We start from the raw sequence: 17,192 nt of genomic DNA on the forward strand, positions 1-17,192 counted from the left end.
CGATCAATAACACCTTTGAGAAACACAACAGTGGAGGTGGGCATTTGGCCTGCCAATTAAGATACCCCTGTCCTGTATCAGAGTACCTGAGTTCAATACCCAGCTCTGCATCCTGACTCTAGCTCTAGTTCCTCACTCAAAGTTTCATATGATAATGTCTATCTCACTAAGTTGCCATGTTGAACAAACACACAAAAGTAAAATACTTCAAGTCATGCAGGCATATCTATGTGACTAGTAAATGTTAACTGCTAAAATAATGATCTGTGAGAAGAACACTATATAAGGAAGCTCTTAGAAGACAATGACTAGACAGAAAAAAAATGTTTGGTTCAAAATTTTAATCAGAAAAACATGAGGGGAAAATTGTGCAAATAAAGTCTTGCTAAGTATATAAGAGTCTTGCTAAGCCATGATCAGAGTTGTTATTGAAGATTGATTTTCTTAGTCTTTTTCCAAGGAGTCAATTAATCAGGTACAATAGAGATTGAATCTTAACCCCAGGTCCTATTCTAGTATATTCCATACATCTCCCACAACTTCAACCTTGCATGGTATGCTGATCCTGACTCTCTGATGAACTCATGTGTCTTTCAACCCATATTTTTTATTACTTTCAGGAATCTCAGATGGAGGCCCAAATTTAAAACTAAAATAAACTAGCTTGTTAGACGAATCTTCCAGGTTTTAATTGACGCTGAAAAGTGAATCATAACTTAGGAGAGTAGTTCAGTGAATTAAACCAATGCTTGGGACACATCCCACATCAGAATGCTGGTTCAAGTCCCAGGTACTCCACTTCTAACACAGCTCCTTGCAATGATGGTCCAGTATTTGAGTTCCTTCCACACATGTGGGAGACCCAGATGGAGTTTCTGGCTTGACTACAGCCTGCTGCTCTCTCTCGCTGGCTCTCTCACTCACTCTCTTTATCTCTCTCTCTCTTCATTCCATTTCTTAGTTTTCTCAGTATTTTCATTTTTCAGGGGACAATTATAATAACTTTTGAAGAAAACAGGACAAAGAATCAGAAGATTTATGTTCTCAGGGATGGCATTGTAATATGGAGAGCTAATTGGCTCCTGCAACATATTAGAGTGCCGGTTCAAATCCCAACTGCTCCTCCTCCATCCTCCTCCAGTCTAGCTCCCTGCTGATGCACCTGGGAAAGCAGTGGAGGATGGCTCAAGTACTTGGGCCCCTGCCACACTGGAGAGAGATCTGGGCTCCTGACTTCAGCCTGGACCAGCTCTGCTCTTGCAGCCATTTGGGGAGTGAATCAGTGCATGAAGGCTCTCTGTGTCTCTCCTCTAGAAATAAATGAGTAAATTTTTAAGAGAGACAGAGACAGATAGAAAGAGATAGAGAGAGATTTATGTTCTCATTAGGGTTTGGTGCGCCCTCCCCGCAACACATGCAAGCACCACCTGGCAATCCTTGTTACGCCATTTAACATTTCAGGTCTGGGTCTGTAATCTGGAAAGTGGAGATGAAGGGCAGCACTCAAACAGGTGTGCTCTCGTGCAGATAACACACAACAGAGGCTTTTCAGACCGGATGGTGGAGTTTCTTGAGATATACTTGATTCAAGTTATAAGCAGAGTAATTTCCTGGAGAGCCTAAGGGGACAAAAAAAAGCTCTTCAGCAGATGTTTCTCTCAAGTATATAAGGAAATTTCGAGGCATTTGAGTAGGAATTTATAGAACTTAAGCTGTCAAAAATGGGCACACTCCCAGCTGAACTATAAAGAACATCATTTCATGGGAAATTAGTTTAAAACCTGGCATAGTGCTTGCACTTAAAAGGCAAACAATCTTGTTAGTTGAAAGAGAAGTGGACCTTTGTGAAGCACCGTTGGAACTAGAATTTTACTTTTTCACAGAGAGCATGGGCTCTGAGATCAGTTTATCCTAGTTGGCATCTTGGAGCTGCTTCTACTCATCGTAAATCCTTGGGAAATTTTGTTTGAACAATTAAATCTGTTTCAATATTTCTACTGTTAAAAAACAAAAAGTTCTCCTCCTTAGGAACAATACTGATAAAGTCCTCAGGTTATAGTAATGTTGAACAGGTAGAATAGCTGTTTTCAGGGAGGAATGAAGGGTGTCAGTTAATAATAAGATCTTTTGGGGGTATACTGGGTTAAGCTGCTACCTGGAGTGTCCAGCATCCCAGGAGTGCTGGTTTGAGTCCCTGCTAATGAGCCTGGGAAGGCAGCAGAGAATAGCCCAAGTCCCTGGGCCTCTGCACCCATGTGGGAGACCCTAAAGAGCTCCTGGCCCCTGGCTTTGGGCTGGCCCAGTCCCAGCCATTGCAGCCATTTGGTGAGTGAATGAGCAAATAGAAGATTTCTCTTTCACTCTGTCTCACCCTCTCTAACTCTGCCTTTCAAATAAGATTTTTTTTAAAAAAAGGGATCATTTGTTTAAAAATATAAGATCTTGTCTATAAACATTTAGCACATAGTTTTCAATACAGGAGAAGACAGATGGACTCATTCATTTGATAATTTAAAACATAAAGTTTCTGTTTCCTTCCAATATATCATACTCCCCTTTTAGATAACTTAAAAATACAAGGATAATTAAATGAATTCACACACTATCACTACCCACAGATGCTTCAGTCAGTACATAGATAGCCCCCCTTGGTTTTTGTGCCTCCAGTCTGTATCAAGGTTGCTGGTGCTTCCTTCACCATTATAATGGTGGGCCTATAACGTGCTTCTCAAAGCCCCAAAGGGCTTGCTGCCCCAGTTGCCTTCCTCGGTTCCTCCAAGAACTGTCACACCTTGCCAGAGCTACTCACTCAAGCCACATCCCTTTCCCTGGTGGCCTGCTTCCAAACATCTATCCTGCAGGAATGTAAAGCTCTCCGCAGGAACCTGCATTGTGGGTCACCTTCTCCCTTTGCAATCTTCTTTCTCCCAAGGGCACTTCTTGATAAATATTTGCAAGCTCTACCCAGTCTCAAATTTTGCTTTTTGTGTCTGCAACATCCACTTGGAAAACAGACTATTAGGCATCTCACTTAAGAGGAGCTGCCTCTCAAACATAATGGATTTATGAAGGATAATGGAAAGCTGAACCCTGATAAGGCTTCCTTCCTATATCTCACACTCCAAAGATCCCCAAGTTCCTACCATTACCCATAGTAGTCAGTTATTTTCAGGCCACTCCACTCCTTATATTTAACACACTTCAAGTACAAGGAAAGTTCAAGAACTTTATGGAAATGGAATTTAAAAATAAGTTAATTTTGGGGGCTGGCGCTGTGGCACAGCAGGTTAACGCCCTGGCCTGAAGCACCGGCATCCCATATGGGCGCCAGTTCTAGTCCCGGCTGCTCCTCTTCCAATCCAGCTCTCTGCTATGGCCTGGGATAGCAATAGAAAATGGTCCAAGTCCTTGGGCCCCTGCACCCGCATGGGAGACCTGGAAGAAGCTCCTGGCTCCTGGCTTCGGATTGGCGCAGCTCCGGCCATTGCGGCTATCTGGGGAGTGAACCAGCGGATGGAAGACCTCTCTCTCTCTCTTTCTCTCTCTCTCTCTCTGCCTCTCCTCTTTCTGTGTAACTCTGACTTTCAAATAAAATAATAAATCTTTAAAAAAATAAAAAATAAGTTAATTTTGGCACCAAAAAATTTAAAAATTCACATACGATGTTTCTCATACTATGTGTACTTTTTTATGTCCAAATTTTTCCAACAACTTTTAGAAGACCCCTAGTAGTTGAGTTCCAAGAACATAAAACATGAAATGAAAAGCGTCAAAAGAAGGGAAGATGGAAAAAAGAAAAAGCTCTCAAGTTAGAACATAGTCTCACATTGGTGCTAGTATTCAAGAGGAAAAATATGACATCCCAAGTCATATACACTAAAAGAGACACACACACCCAATATATCCTTAGCTATCATTAGCTGTCATTAAGATTCAACTGGACCAAAACTGTAAAGAATCCAAAAGCCACATCTTTCAGCATTCATTACATGACTTCTATTCTCCAAGGCGTGTGTTATATTCCTGACCAGTCCCCAGCACACATACACATCAAGGAAAGGAGAAAGAGCCCTCCTAACCCCAGAGAAATCTTCCTTTATCTCGATTAGAAACTAAATTCTACTCAGGAAACAGGGAGTTTGGAGCAGTGGATGACTTTGTATGCCAAAGTAGCAGGATACACACTCAGGAGAGCGTAATTAGAGACCATTTTGGATAGCACACACATGTTGTAAATATATTATCAGCTCATTTTCTAGACTTTATTGCCTTTTATTCAGTTATCAAACAATGAAAGCAAACATAAAGTAAAATGTGCTATTTGAATGTTTCTATTAAATCCTCAGCCTAGAAAAGCCCCCCCCGCCCCCACAACTGCACAAAACTTTTAATAATGTCTATTGAAATATAGGAGACAGGTCTTTGGGAAGTGATTCAAAGATCAATAGAGGTCTCTACTTCATTTGTTTTAAGGTCTGTAACATCAAATACAGAGCAAGGTTTATGCACCAAGGTTTACTCTGTTAAAACTCTCTATCATCCTAAATCTATCTCCATAGCTGAACACTAAATAAATAACTAAGAATTTAACTGCCCTGTTTGCTCAGACAGCAAAGCCCTGAGAACCTGGGGAGTTAAAGACTGATTTCACCTACTTTCACCGTATTCTGCCAACCAACCTCTAAATAGTGGATTTCAAACTTAGCAGACATAAGAATCACCTGGGGAGTTCATTGAACCAGGTAGCTGAGTCTCACCCAGTTTTCTGATTTAGCAAGACTGGGGTGGAGCCTGAGAATTTATGTTTCTAACAAATTCCAAAGTGATCATTCAGGGACCACACTTTGAGAATCACTGTTCTAAAGGGTTTTGCCTTCAAAGCATACACTGTGTTGCATTTTAAATAATATACTAGATTGTTTTCCAGGTAGGTCATTAAGTACCTCTCTCAGTAGACTCACCAGGGAATTTCACCATATCCATCCATTATAGTTGATGTATTGTGATAGAGTGATAGCGTATTCTTAGGCTTGTACAAATCCCAGTGTGGAAAAAGCAACACTACCAGAGAAATTAACCAATATTATCATAGTCATCAATTTGGACAAAACTTAAGTTTCTCATAGATAGAAATTTTGAAAATTTTCACATTAAACAGACAACCCAGGAGATACCAATGCTCATCCAGGAACACCCATCAGTTCTAGTTTCACCACAACGTCTCCCTGAGGACAAATAAAACTTGGTAAGAAAAGAAAAAAAGAGGGAGATCAAATGGTTATGATCACATGAAGAAATTACCTGAAAGAATGGGTCTTTGTCAAGGCTGATTTCGAAAATGTGGGAGTCAAGGTTAGGCCTTCAAGGTTGAGACTTTCAAACAAGTTCTATAGCTACTGGTGCAGCTCCTACTAGCACTCCCAATAATTAGTTAATTAATATCACAAACTGACAGAGCAAAAGTTCCAACGTTGAATGACAAAGTACATCATCAGGTCAGAGCTCTGTAGTATCCCTAAATCAACTCATATCTTCTCAAAAATTGACCCAAAAATGACATCCATTCAAGCACTCTCTCTAAAAAAGAGGATTCATGGGCACTTGAGAATACTTTATTGTGCTCACTTTATATGACACTACGATTTCCCACACCCAAATGATCAAGAAAAAAATCAGGAGCTAGTAACACATTAATGGTTTTCCCTTGGTCTTTGAGTTGGGTTCATTGAGAACATCTGAGTGAGGCTTCTGGTATAAAAACGTTGCAGGTTTCCCAGCTCCTCTCCTCTCAACTTCCTGTTGCCTGGAAAGGCCTCAGCCCAAGACCTGGCATAATGAAACTCCTTATGGTGTTAGGAGAACTACTGCTGCTACTTGTTTCCTTGATGTGGACGTGTTCTGGGCAACAGCCAGGTATTAGGGTGAACTAATGCTGTCTTTGAGGGGTAGTTTTTTAATGACCATGAGTCATAGGGCTTTGGTTGCTAAAACTTTATTGTCTCATCCTAAAAGTTAAGTATTTAATAATTCTTGTTCATGTTTATTTTACTGTTGATCCAGTGAATATTATGGAGTGTTCCCCTCATGTTGTTGTTATTTTCTCTGAAGTTCTCATTACTCTTTCCCACATCTTCCCACTTGAGAGATACTGAAATTGCCCACTAAGTTGTGCCTGGACCCTCTGTTCTTCCACCCAACTCTGTCTTCTCATCACTGATATTTCATCTGTTCTTTCACCTCTTCACACTCAAGTTAGGCAAGCACATGTTCTTAGCTGGCCTTCCTTATCAATTTGCCTCTCTTCCTTTCAAGACCATCATGCATAACTATTTTTTGTCAGATACAGCTCTACCCAGACCACTTCTTAAACACTCCAGTGGTTCCCAGAAGCCACCTGGATGAAGTATAAACTCGTCCTCAGCATTCTATAATGATTCAGGATATTCTGAGACCCCATGTGTCTGTCCCTCAAAGTCTGCTTGTTTCTCCAAGGGTGTTGCATGGTTTCTCTACTGCAGAAGAGAATCGGGTGGGAACCCTCTACAATACCTTAAGCCCTTGAAGAAGCATGGATACTTGGTAACTTCAAGGGAGATAGATGTTAATTTTAAAATCTTGCAGATATATAACTGTTCTAACTGCTTAGAAGGAAAAATAAGATGGATTATAAAGGCATGCAATAAGTAAAATTAATGTCATTCTTCAGGGACAGGAGTGAATTCCTGGGGAAGTGGTATTTGAAGTAGATCTTGGGAGTAATATTTCCCTTAGCTAGGTGAAGATTTGAGTATTGTGGAGCAGAAAACACTGCTTCTGGTCTTCAGCCATAATGAAAAAAAAATGTTAAAAAGAAGTCTTTGTTTCAGAAATGATCATCTATGTCCAGATGCTGAAATATGGGCAAGATGAGTAGAATACAAAGAGGCTGATTAAAAAGTCATTTGAGGGCCGATGCCGGGGCTCACTAGGCTAATCCTCCACCTGCGGCACCAGCACCCTGGGTTCTAGTCCCAGTCGGCCCTCTTCCAGGCCAGCTCTCTGCTATGGCCCGGGAGTGCAGTGGAGGATGGCCCAAGTCCTTGGGCCCTGCACCCACATGGGAGAACAGGAGAAGCACCTGGTTCCTGGCTTCGGATCAGCGCGATGCGCCGGCCGCAGTGGCCATTGGAGGGTGAACCAACGGCAAAAAGCAAGACCTTTCTCTCTCTCTCTCTCTCTCTCTCACTCTCACTCTCTCACTATCCACTCTGCCTGTCAAAAAAGAAAAGTGATTTGAGAAGACTAAAGGGATAGGCAGGGCAATGGAGGATTTTGAAATAGTGGGGGATATTATACAAGAGGAATTTTGACCCTGCACATGGCATTCTCTAGAAACCTTTCTAATTCCCCCTGCACATTGCAATGAGCTATCATATTATGCTTATTATAGGGGGTTTACTGGCAGTTACTAGAAATGCAGTTGTGTGAAAGCTGGGAATGGAGTGAGACAGATAGAGAAGAAAATCAAAGGGGAGGGGCTGGTGCCCTGGCTCACTTGGCTAATCCTCTGCCTGCGGCGCAGGCATCCCATATGGGCATTGGGTTCTAGTCCCGGTTGCTCCTCTTCCAGGCCAGCTCTCTGCTGTGGCCCAGGAGGGCAGTGGAGGATGGCCCAAGTGCTTGGGTCCTGCACCCGCATGTGAGACCAGGAAGGAGCACCTGGCTCCTGGCTTCGGATCGGTGTAGCGCACCGGCTGTAGCAGCCATTTGAGGAGTGAACCAATGGAAGGAAGACCTTTCTCTCTGTCTCTCTCACTGTCTAACTCTGTCAAATAAAAAAAAAATCAAAGGGGACACAGTTATGTTGACACCCTCACCATGAATAGCCCAGGTCTCTACCCCATCCCATCAGGCCCTGACTTCAGGTTCTCTATCCCAAGTATCAGAGCCTGGCTTTCTGTCTGATACAGGTGCCTAACTGGAGAAAGTTGTGAATCACATGTTAAGAACATTTGTCTTTTTCCTACTCACAATGGGAACCCTAATCAGTAGAATAGTGTGCTGAGTGTCCATTGAATTGGGGTTGACTAAAGGTCTCAACCACCCTATTTTGACCATTTCCAAGCTTTGCCCAATGCCCTTCCAAAAACCACTTCACATAGATGAGGAATTATGGAAGACATAATTCTAAACAGACAATGCCTTGTGGACAACTTATCCAAGGTGGGTCCCTGACTCAACTGCCAGCATGATCCCTAACTAGACTGCAAATATGGCTACCTGAAGCCTTGAGCCCCTGAGCCCCTGTTTCCCTCATCTATGGAAGGTGGAAATTACTTACTCAATTTCACAAGGATATTGGAAAAAAGCTCACACTTGGTAATAGAAATGTAAAATTTCAAAAACTGAGAGTTACTTTGTAAATATAAATTTCTTTCAAGTTTAAGATGGTGGCATTGAAAAAACTGTGGGTTTTTTTTTTCATAGTAGGATATAGCTGGTGGCAAAAGAGGCCTATGAGACTGTTAGAGTTTATTGTCAAGTGTCCCTGAAGCTTTAGAATGGACATACAGAGTCACTTTATATTATTTGTATGGGGGGTGGGTGTGTACGTTCACCATAAATATTGAATCTTGCCCTGCTGAACTCAGGAAGCTTTATTTGGGCTGTTTCTGTTACTATCTATAGCAACAACACTAGAGCCTGACAAAGATCTTATTCCTTTTCTACAAGTAAGGTCCCTGTTATACTTCTGTTTCTGTCCTACTGGAATCATTTAGCATTGATGAGCATTGTCAGAATTCTCAATCTCCAGTTCCTAAGTTCTTTTTATTTATTTTCTTTGAAAAGCACAGAATTAGACAAAGAACTTCCACTGGCAGTTCCCTCCCTAAATGCCTGTAACAGCTGGGGCTGGGCCAGGCTGAAGCCAGTCTGAAACTCAGTCTGGGTGTTCCAAGTGGGTGGCAGGGACCCAACTATTTGGGCCACCATCTGCTGCTTCCCCAGGGTGGGTATTAGGAGGAAGCAGGAATCGGGCACAGAGCTGGGACTCAAACACAGGCACTCCAAAGTGGGATGCAGACATCCCAATCAGCATCTTACCTACCGTGTCTAACCCCCCCTCAATCTCCACTTGACATTTCTTTCCTTGTCTATTTGTCTGCCACATGTGTGATCTGCTGGCAGTAAAAATATATTGGTATACAACCTCTACATGTGAAACTTGTGAATTGTAGTTGGGGAGGAAATACTATAAATAAGGAAACAACTGATTCCAGATTATGATGAGGGTTCTATAGAAATAAATATGGTTATGTGAGATGGAAAAGAAAAGCCACATGAGTAAGATACTCAGTGTAAGGTTTTCTTCTGAGAAAGTGGCATTGAGTCAGAATGTGAAAGAAGAGTGAAAGGAAAAATCCAGAGGAAAAGCAGACTGGCTGAGTTACATGATACTGTAATAAAAGCTATTTCCTTTTGTTTATTTGATAATTGGTGAATAACAGTGATGTTTAAATATATATGTTATCTGTACATTTTATTTAGGAATAATAAGGGAGGCATTAAAATTGCAGCATTGGCTTAAGATATACTGGGCTAGGGATTAGCAAATCAAGGAGGGTTAGGTGGAAAGATTCACAGACTAGGGCAATACAGTTTTACAGGCCATTGGGGTTTCACATTTTATGCTAATTGTAACAGAAAGCAATTAGAAATCTGCAACCAAGTTTGCAGCTTATCTAGGAGAGTGAACCTGGAGGTAGGGAGCGCCTTCACAAGGCTCTTGCACCAGGGCATTGATCATGGTAAAGGGAATAGACGTGAGACAGATTTTGAAGGTAAAAGTAAGAAGACTTGGTGATAGACTGAATGTGGATATGAAGGGAAATAAGAAGTAGGGAATGAGTTCTAGAGGCTTTTTGGTTGGACATGGGATACTATGTGGTGCTATTGAAGGTAGCTAAATGCTAAATGATTCCAGTAGGACAGAAACAGAAGTATAACAGGGACCTTACTTGTAGAGGTTGTATACCAATATATTTTTACTGCCAGCAGATCACACATATGGCAGGCAAATAGACAAGGAAAGAAATGTCAAATGGAGATTGAGGGGTGGGGTTAGACATAGTAGATAAGATGCTGATTGGGATGTCTGCAATGTGGTGCTATTGACTGAAAATGTAGAGAAAATAAGTAGGAAGTGGAGTAAAAATCAGGAGTTCCATATTGATCATGTGTATGGTGAGAGGACTATTTTAAGTATCCTCTTGGGTATCCAATAGGCAATAGGAGAGATGGCCCCAAAACTCAGGAGAGAAGTCTAGGCCAGGTATAAATTGAATATTTTGATCTCCTTGAGGGAATCTGATGTAGTCCAAAAGCAAATGATCCAGATATGACTTCCAGTCCCACCTCTTCCTAGTGCTGTGAACCTGGAAGAGTCACTCCATGCTGTCCTGTGTGTATGTATACCAGCCACTGTGTGTCATACAGCCACTGGTAAAACATCAAAGCATGGGGTCTACCTTCAAAGGGCTCAAAGTTTTTCAAGGACACCAGTACTAGGGAGCTGAGTGCCTGGTATGAGTGCCCCGCTAAAGACGTGGACCTCTGTTCCTCTACCAGAGATGGCCACAGTGGCTCTTTCTCAGACAAACATTTTTCAGAAAAACAGGAATGCATGGAAGTTGATGCTGCTCATTTGGGAGGTATCAATGAGAAAAGGAGGGACAAGAAGGGAATTACATTGTGAAGGGAATCATTTTTACACAAATCTCTTCAGTTTCATTTGTTTTAACTAATGATGGTCATCCTTCATGTGACCCAAGCCTGTTCAAATTTCTCCGAGCTCTTCACTGAAACAGAATTACTGATTTTTTTCTCCTCTTTTAACAGTGTTGTTGGAATGCAGTCATTTTTATTTCCGTGCTACAGTTAAAAGAGCACTATTTTATGAGAATGAATTGGTAGGTCCTGATGAATTATTTTTAGGAACTGGCTGTCCAGCAACTCAAGTGCGACCATATGAATTAAAGTTTGATTATCCCCTTAATCTCTGTGGAATTGTAAAGCAGGTAAGAGAAGCAACCATTTCGCCTAGTGCCATCTGAAAACTTTTTGGAAGTGCTGCTCTGTTTGTTCTTTATGTAATGTATAGCTGGTATTGCCAATCAGTGCCATATATAGCTTAGGAGAAACATGAAGAAACTTCTCTATTTTCTTTTTTTTTTTTTTAACAGGCAGAGTGGACAGTGAGAGACAGAGAGCAAGGTCTTCCCTTTCCATTGGTTCACCTCCCAAATGGCAGCTATGGCTGGCGTGCTGCGCCGATCCGAAGCCAGGAGCCAGGTGCTTCCTCCTGGTCTCCCATGCGGGTGCAGGGCCCAAGTGCTTGGGCCATCCCCCACTGTACTCCCAGGCTACAGCAGAGAGCTGGACTGGAAGAGGAGCAACCGGGACAGAATCCGGCACCCCAACCGGGACTAGAACCTGGTATGCCGGCGCCACAGGCAGAGGATTAGCCTAGTGAGCCAAGGGGCCGGCCAAAACTTCTCTATTTTCATTCATTAACCTGAAACCTATGTATAGCATACTGAGAGCAAAAAAACTCAAAGACCTTCCTTTCAAAAGCTTACAGTCTATTAGGGTATAGAACCCATTACATGTACGGCATGATACAGCATCCATTTTCTAACCCTCATAATCCTAGGAGATTGATACCATCACCATTTATTTAGCTTAAGAAATTGAGGACTAAAGACAAGCAATGTAATCAAACTTATAAAGCTGAGTGTATATCAGAACCAAGGTCAGAAATCAGGCTTGCTGATGCCAATTTTGATAAGCTGCTTTAGTTTTCTTCTATGATTCTGGCATAAGCAGAATAGAATGTGTAACAATGGCTAAAAAATTACCAGAAGAACAGAGGAAAGAATGATCTAGGAAGTTCTTATAGTAGGAATTGAATTTACTTGTTCTTTAACAGACAACGTTATTGAAAACATAGTGCAGCATTTCAACATTAAAGTAAGGAAAGCTTGAGAGGTATAGAAGGTTTCTATAACACCTTAGTAAGCACAATAGAACCAACTCATCTTAAGTTGCACTACTTTAAACATAGAACTAAATATGTTCTATCATTAACTTGGCCTTGAAATCACAAACAAGGGGTTCCTTGCATATGTTGCTGTGAAGTTATTTCAATGAGTTCTCTTCACTGACCCGTAAGTATCATGGTATCCGAGTACAAGTTTATGTTTATCCAACACAGAGCTCCATTACATGAGCCCTGTGTCCACCGTAGCAGGATGCTTGTGACTCAGGTACATTCAACTACACTTACCATGAAGAAAATGTAAGGCATTTTGAGATACTTTCAGAAGTTACAAGCACCTATCGTTCCTAGAGACCTAGGCAAAAGCCAAACCCATATTATCACATAAGGATGATACTGCCACCCAGAGGACACTTGGCAATGTTTGAAGACAGTTTTGAGTTGTCATAACTGAAGACGGCTGGAATGATGAGTAGAAGCCAGAGATGCTGCCAAGCAACCTTCAAAGCGCAGGAGAGCTACCCACAACACATTATTGGAGTTAAAATGCCAATAATGTCAAGGTTGATAAATTCTGGTTTAAATAATCACACTCTCCATCTCTTCTGCTTCAACAATCTAAGGAGCCTTCCACTAAGGAGCTTATTTTTACAACATTTTTTTAAAATTTTATTTAAGGGGGGCCAGCACAGTGGTGCAGTAGGTTAATCCTCCACCTGTGGCACTTGCATCCCATATGGGGGCCAGTTCGAGTCCCGGCTGCTTCTCTTCCAATCCAGCTCTCTGCTGTGGCCTGGGAAAGCAGTAGAAGATGGCCCAAGTCCTTGGGCACCTGCACTCACATGGGAGACCAGGAAGAAGCACCTGGCTCCTGGCTTCAGATCAGTTTAGCTCCAGGCATCTGGGGAGTGAACCAATGGAAGGAAGACCTTTCTCTCTCTTTCCCTCTCACTGTCTGTTACTCTACCTCTCAAATAAAATCTTAAAAAAAATGTTTAAGGTATACAGATTTCATGTGTACAGATTTAGGAACATAGTGATGCTTCCAACCCTACCATCCCACCCATGCTCCCATCCTTTCTCCTCCTTCCTGAGCTATTCCACCCTTAATCCTTACAATGATCTACTTTCAGTTTATACTCATAAGATTAGCCCTATACTAAGTAAAGAATTGAGCAAATAGAAGTAGAAGAAGAAACTGTTCAGGGCTGCATACAACTGAAATAGCATAAATTCTGTCAATCCAGATGATGGCATTTCAAATTTTTTAAAATTGCCTCTCCTCCATCTTACCTCTTGATTAGAATAGCTGAGTGAGATAAATCATTTAGCTATTAGGAAGCACATAATTCAGCCATCTTACAGGATACTGTGCAGCTAATAAGTATACAATAAGTATAGCTTATTACAATAAGTAATGACATGGGAACCTTTCTGTTAATGTGGAAATAGAGAAGATAACCCCACATAAAATATAGAATGATCTCAGTAGCAGGAAGAATGGAGGGCAAAGGTAGGCATACATGCAAATAGTTAGACGTTTTATACAGGATATGATCATAGAAATTGTTGCTTCTTTGTTGCCCAACAAATGTATTTCAAATGTTCCCTATGGAGAGTATACAAGGAGATTTCAAAATGACCCTGGAAAATAGAACTAAAAGATAAGTTAGTTTGGTATAAAAATTTGAAATCTATGCATAGCTTTTTTATAATATGCATAAAGAGGACCCATTATGTTTTATAACCAGAAAACTCTCCTGGTTAGCATAATTACCTCACTTTTAATTAGCTATCTTCCATTTTGTCTAATACTTTCAGATATTTGGAAATCAGAAGTAAAGAGAATATATCACAATTTTGAGATATAAAGTATTTTAAGTTCTATGATAATTATCTACTCCTTTAAGTGTTCTTGTAGAATAACTTTTCTCCTAACTAGCCATGAAAATTTTTCTCTTCTAGAATTTTAATTTGAGAAGACTAATGGAAAGTCTCAGGGTCAACTGACCCACCCTCCCATGTTGCCAATTCTATTCAAAAATCATAGGAATGTATTTTTGTTTTCTGCTTAAGCTAAATGCTTCTGCTTTGCAAGAGAGAATTTAACCATCTTAATTAGGATAAATATTTAGATGTTTAGAGACCCTGAATTAGACAAGTTTTATAAAATATATTGTGACAAATGAATATGCATTTCTTTTCCCACCAGGTTTTCTTTGATAGAGTTGTCATCCATTCCTGGCTTACCTATACACCAAGGAATCGATCATTTTCTGCTGAACTCCATTTGCAGTGTATGGTTCCCAGGTCAGTTTAAAATATCTATTGATTCCTCCCACAAATATCAATGGCTTTTTGCCAAAATGTATCACAGCTTATTACTGAAAATCATGACAGTTTTTATATAACTTCTCAGGTATATATCTGTCCATCTTATCCATTTTTACAACCAATCCACCATTCAGAGGCCAAAATTCAGACCAAATGAGTTACACAAAATTACAAAGCCAAGAGTAGACCTTGCCTCTTTATTCTAGACCCTTGATTCTTTCTGTCTACTACATGGATCATGAAGACACACCATCAAATATAATTCATTATGCAAACAGTCGACCACATAATCTGCAGTGGTTTCTTAAGTATGCAAATTGACTGTGACTCCTGTACAATTCAGGAGGCTCTGAGTTGTGCAGAAGAGTTAGAAATCATATAAGAGGACTATGTTGTGATGTAGCAAATTAAGCCTCCACCAGTGATGCCAGCATCCCATATGGATGCGTTTAAGACTTGACTGCTCCACTTCCAATCCAGCTTCCTGTTAATGCAGGGAAAAGCAGCAGAAGATAACCCAAGCACTTGAGCTCTGCACCCATGTGGGAGACCCAGAAGTCCTGGGATCCTAGCTTGAAGGCCATTCTGGCCTTCGGAGAGTGAACTAGCAGGTGGAAGATCCTCTCTCCCTCCCCCCCTCCTCTCCCCCCCTTCTCTCCCCCCCTCCTCTCCCCCCCTGCTCTCCCCCCCTCCTCTCCCCCCCTGCTCTCCCCCCCTCCTCTCCCCCCTCCTCTCCCCCCTCCTCTCCCTCCCTCCTCTCCCCCCCTCCTCTCCCCCCTTCCTCTCCCCCTCCCCCTCTCCCCCTCCTCCTTTCCCCTTCCCCCTTTCCCCCCTTCCCCCCTCTCCTCCTCTCCCCCTCTCTCCCTCCCCCTCTCTCTCCCCTCTCCCCCCTCTCCCCCCCTCTCCTCCTCTCTCTATAACTCTTTCAACTAATTTTTTAAAAAATAAGAAATCAAATAAGTAGCAATGCATTTCCCCTCAGGAATTTGAAATTGCTTAAGCAATACATCATGTAGAAGATATAGTTTATTTATAACAAAGTCAGTTGGAAAATGAGGCTTTAGATCCACAACTAAGTGGTCTCCTGCAAGTTTACCCTAAAGTGAATCTGGTAATTAAAAAAAAAAAAAACTATCCAATAACCTGACCTCTTGTCCCACCCGTGAGCCAGAACTGACCCTTGAGAGACAATTCACCATGAGATAATGTTTTCCTGTTCCCTGGAACAGAAGAGATAAGCCAGGAAAAGATAACATCTTTCCTTCCATAATTTTCTCTGGGAGAGGGGATGGAAACCAAATATTTCTTCTCTGGAAACAAAAAAAAATTAAAATGAAAAAAAGTATCCAACATCCCATTAAACAAAATGAAAAAGAAAATTTTATCCTTTAAGCAGTAGATACTCAATTTCTCTTAAGCAAGCTGGATTAAACAGAAATTTTGCTAAGCACAGATTCTGCTAGAGAGCAGTTTTTGGTAAAAAAAAAAAAGTGTTGCATGTCACTTGCTAATAGCAAAAACTTCATTTACAGAACTATATGCCAACCACAAATTTCCAAGAACTTCTGGCATCTTAATCCTCACGACTGATCATTTACATGGGTCACTAATTCTGTCTCTGCTAAATGACTGAGAAACTTGGACATAGATATATTAAATGATTTGGTATTTTCATAGAACTAGAAAGCCCCAGATCTAATTACAGGAAAAATGACTCAAAACCATTGTTTTACATCACAATGCTCTGTCTTTATGGCTGGTTAGTAGGCTCTTGTCGCTCATCTTCCAACCTGTCTGAAGCCTGACTGTAATGTAATCACTAAAATAAAAGTAATAGAATTTCATTAGCTCCTGATAACCTATTAATTAACATCAAGAGGTTCTAGGAATATCTTGCCTTAGACCAACTGCTAGTTTCAGGCAAAAGTTACTATAAAACACTGACTGTCTTCTTGAAATAGTTTTTCCCAATTTAATAGAACAATTTCTTTGTCCATAATTTGTTATCAATGGAAGTTGTAGTGAGGATCTGAGGGTATTAACCAAGAATAATATGACAATATAATGAGTTGTAGCTGTTAAAATAAGACCTAATACCTTATGCTGAAATTCAATCCCAGAAACAACTCTTAACCTTTTATATTTTAATTCCTTTTTTTCTTTCTTTTGAAAGCACCTACGTTGTACGTGATAACAATGTAATGAGTATGCCTGATGAAAACTGGTTCTTGATACAGAACAGATACTGTGCAATGTGTCGCTCTGCCCACTTCAGAGATAACTGGGTAAGGTTACCTACAAGAGCCAAATTGTCGTGTTTGCAATCAAGTGTTTTATGACTAAAAAAAGGCACTGGAGACAAGTAAAAACAGGTAAGGTATAAACTCCCTACTGAAGTCTAAAAAGACATACAATTTGGTGGTAGAGGTATCCAAGCAGGGGTATATGAGATTTTCTCCCTTGAACTTTGCATCACACCATATTCAGTATTAACATGAGGAAGGCCCTATACTCAACAGTCCTATACTCTCCTCATCCTAAATGTTTATCCTTTGTCAGTAAAGATTTTATTTTATAAAATTCAGAACTGAGCACTTGAATACAAAATGATGACACAATGGAAGCAGGGGTTGATAGATTCAGGCACTCTCAATTATTTTTTTCTTACCTTTTACAAGGAGACCAAAATATCATTTTTTTAAGATTTATTTATTTATTTATTTGAAAGTCAGAGTTACACACAGAGAGAAGGAGAGCCAGTGAGAGAAAGAGAGGTCTTCCATCTGCTGGTTCACTCCCCAATTGGCCACAACAGCCAGAG

At 40.9% G+C, this 17,192-nt stretch overlaps 1 protein-coding gene across 1 annotated transcript; it reads left to right on the plus strand.

Moving 5' to 3' along the window:
- The first annotated feature begins 5,789 nt into the window (after positions 1-5,789).
- Positions 5,790-16,721, plus strand: LOC103352028 (oocyte-secreted protein 3). Its single transcript, XM_070061698.1, has 4 exons — positions 5,790-5,913; positions 10,879-11,057; positions 14,250-14,347; positions 16,545-16,721. Exons 1-4 carry the CDS (start codon positions 5,835-5,837, stop codon positions 16,708-16,710), a joined length of 522 nt encoding a protein of 173 aa, XP_069917799.1. The 5' UTR covers positions 5,790-5,834; the 3' UTR covers positions 16,711-16,721.
- The last annotated feature ends 471 nt before the right edge of the window (positions 16,722-17,192 follow it).

This window comes from Oryctolagus cuniculus, chromosome 1, assembly GCF_964237555.1.
Source record: "Oryctolagus cuniculus chromosome 1, mOryCun1.1, whole genome shotgun sequence".
NCBI classification, from domain to species: domain Eukaryota; kingdom Metazoa; phylum Chordata; class Mammalia; order Lagomorpha; family Leporidae; genus Oryctolagus; species Oryctolagus cuniculus.

What these genes read in the sequence shown, in the direction of transcription:
- LOC103352028 (XM_070061698.1), top strand. Translation starts at nt 5,835, where the DNA reads ATGAAACTCCTTATGGTGTTAGGAGAACTACTGCTGCTACTTGTTTCC. An exon ending in TCTGTGGAATTGTAAAGCAG is followed by an intron (nt 11,058 to 14,249) that starts GTAAGAGAAGCA and finishes TTTTCCCACCAG; the next exon opens with GTTTTCTTTGATAGAGTTGT. An exon ending in TTGCAGTGTATGGTTCCCAG is followed by an intron (nt 14,348 to 16,544) that starts GTCAGTTTAAAA and finishes TTCTTTTGAAAG; the next exon opens with CACCTACGTTGTACGTGATA.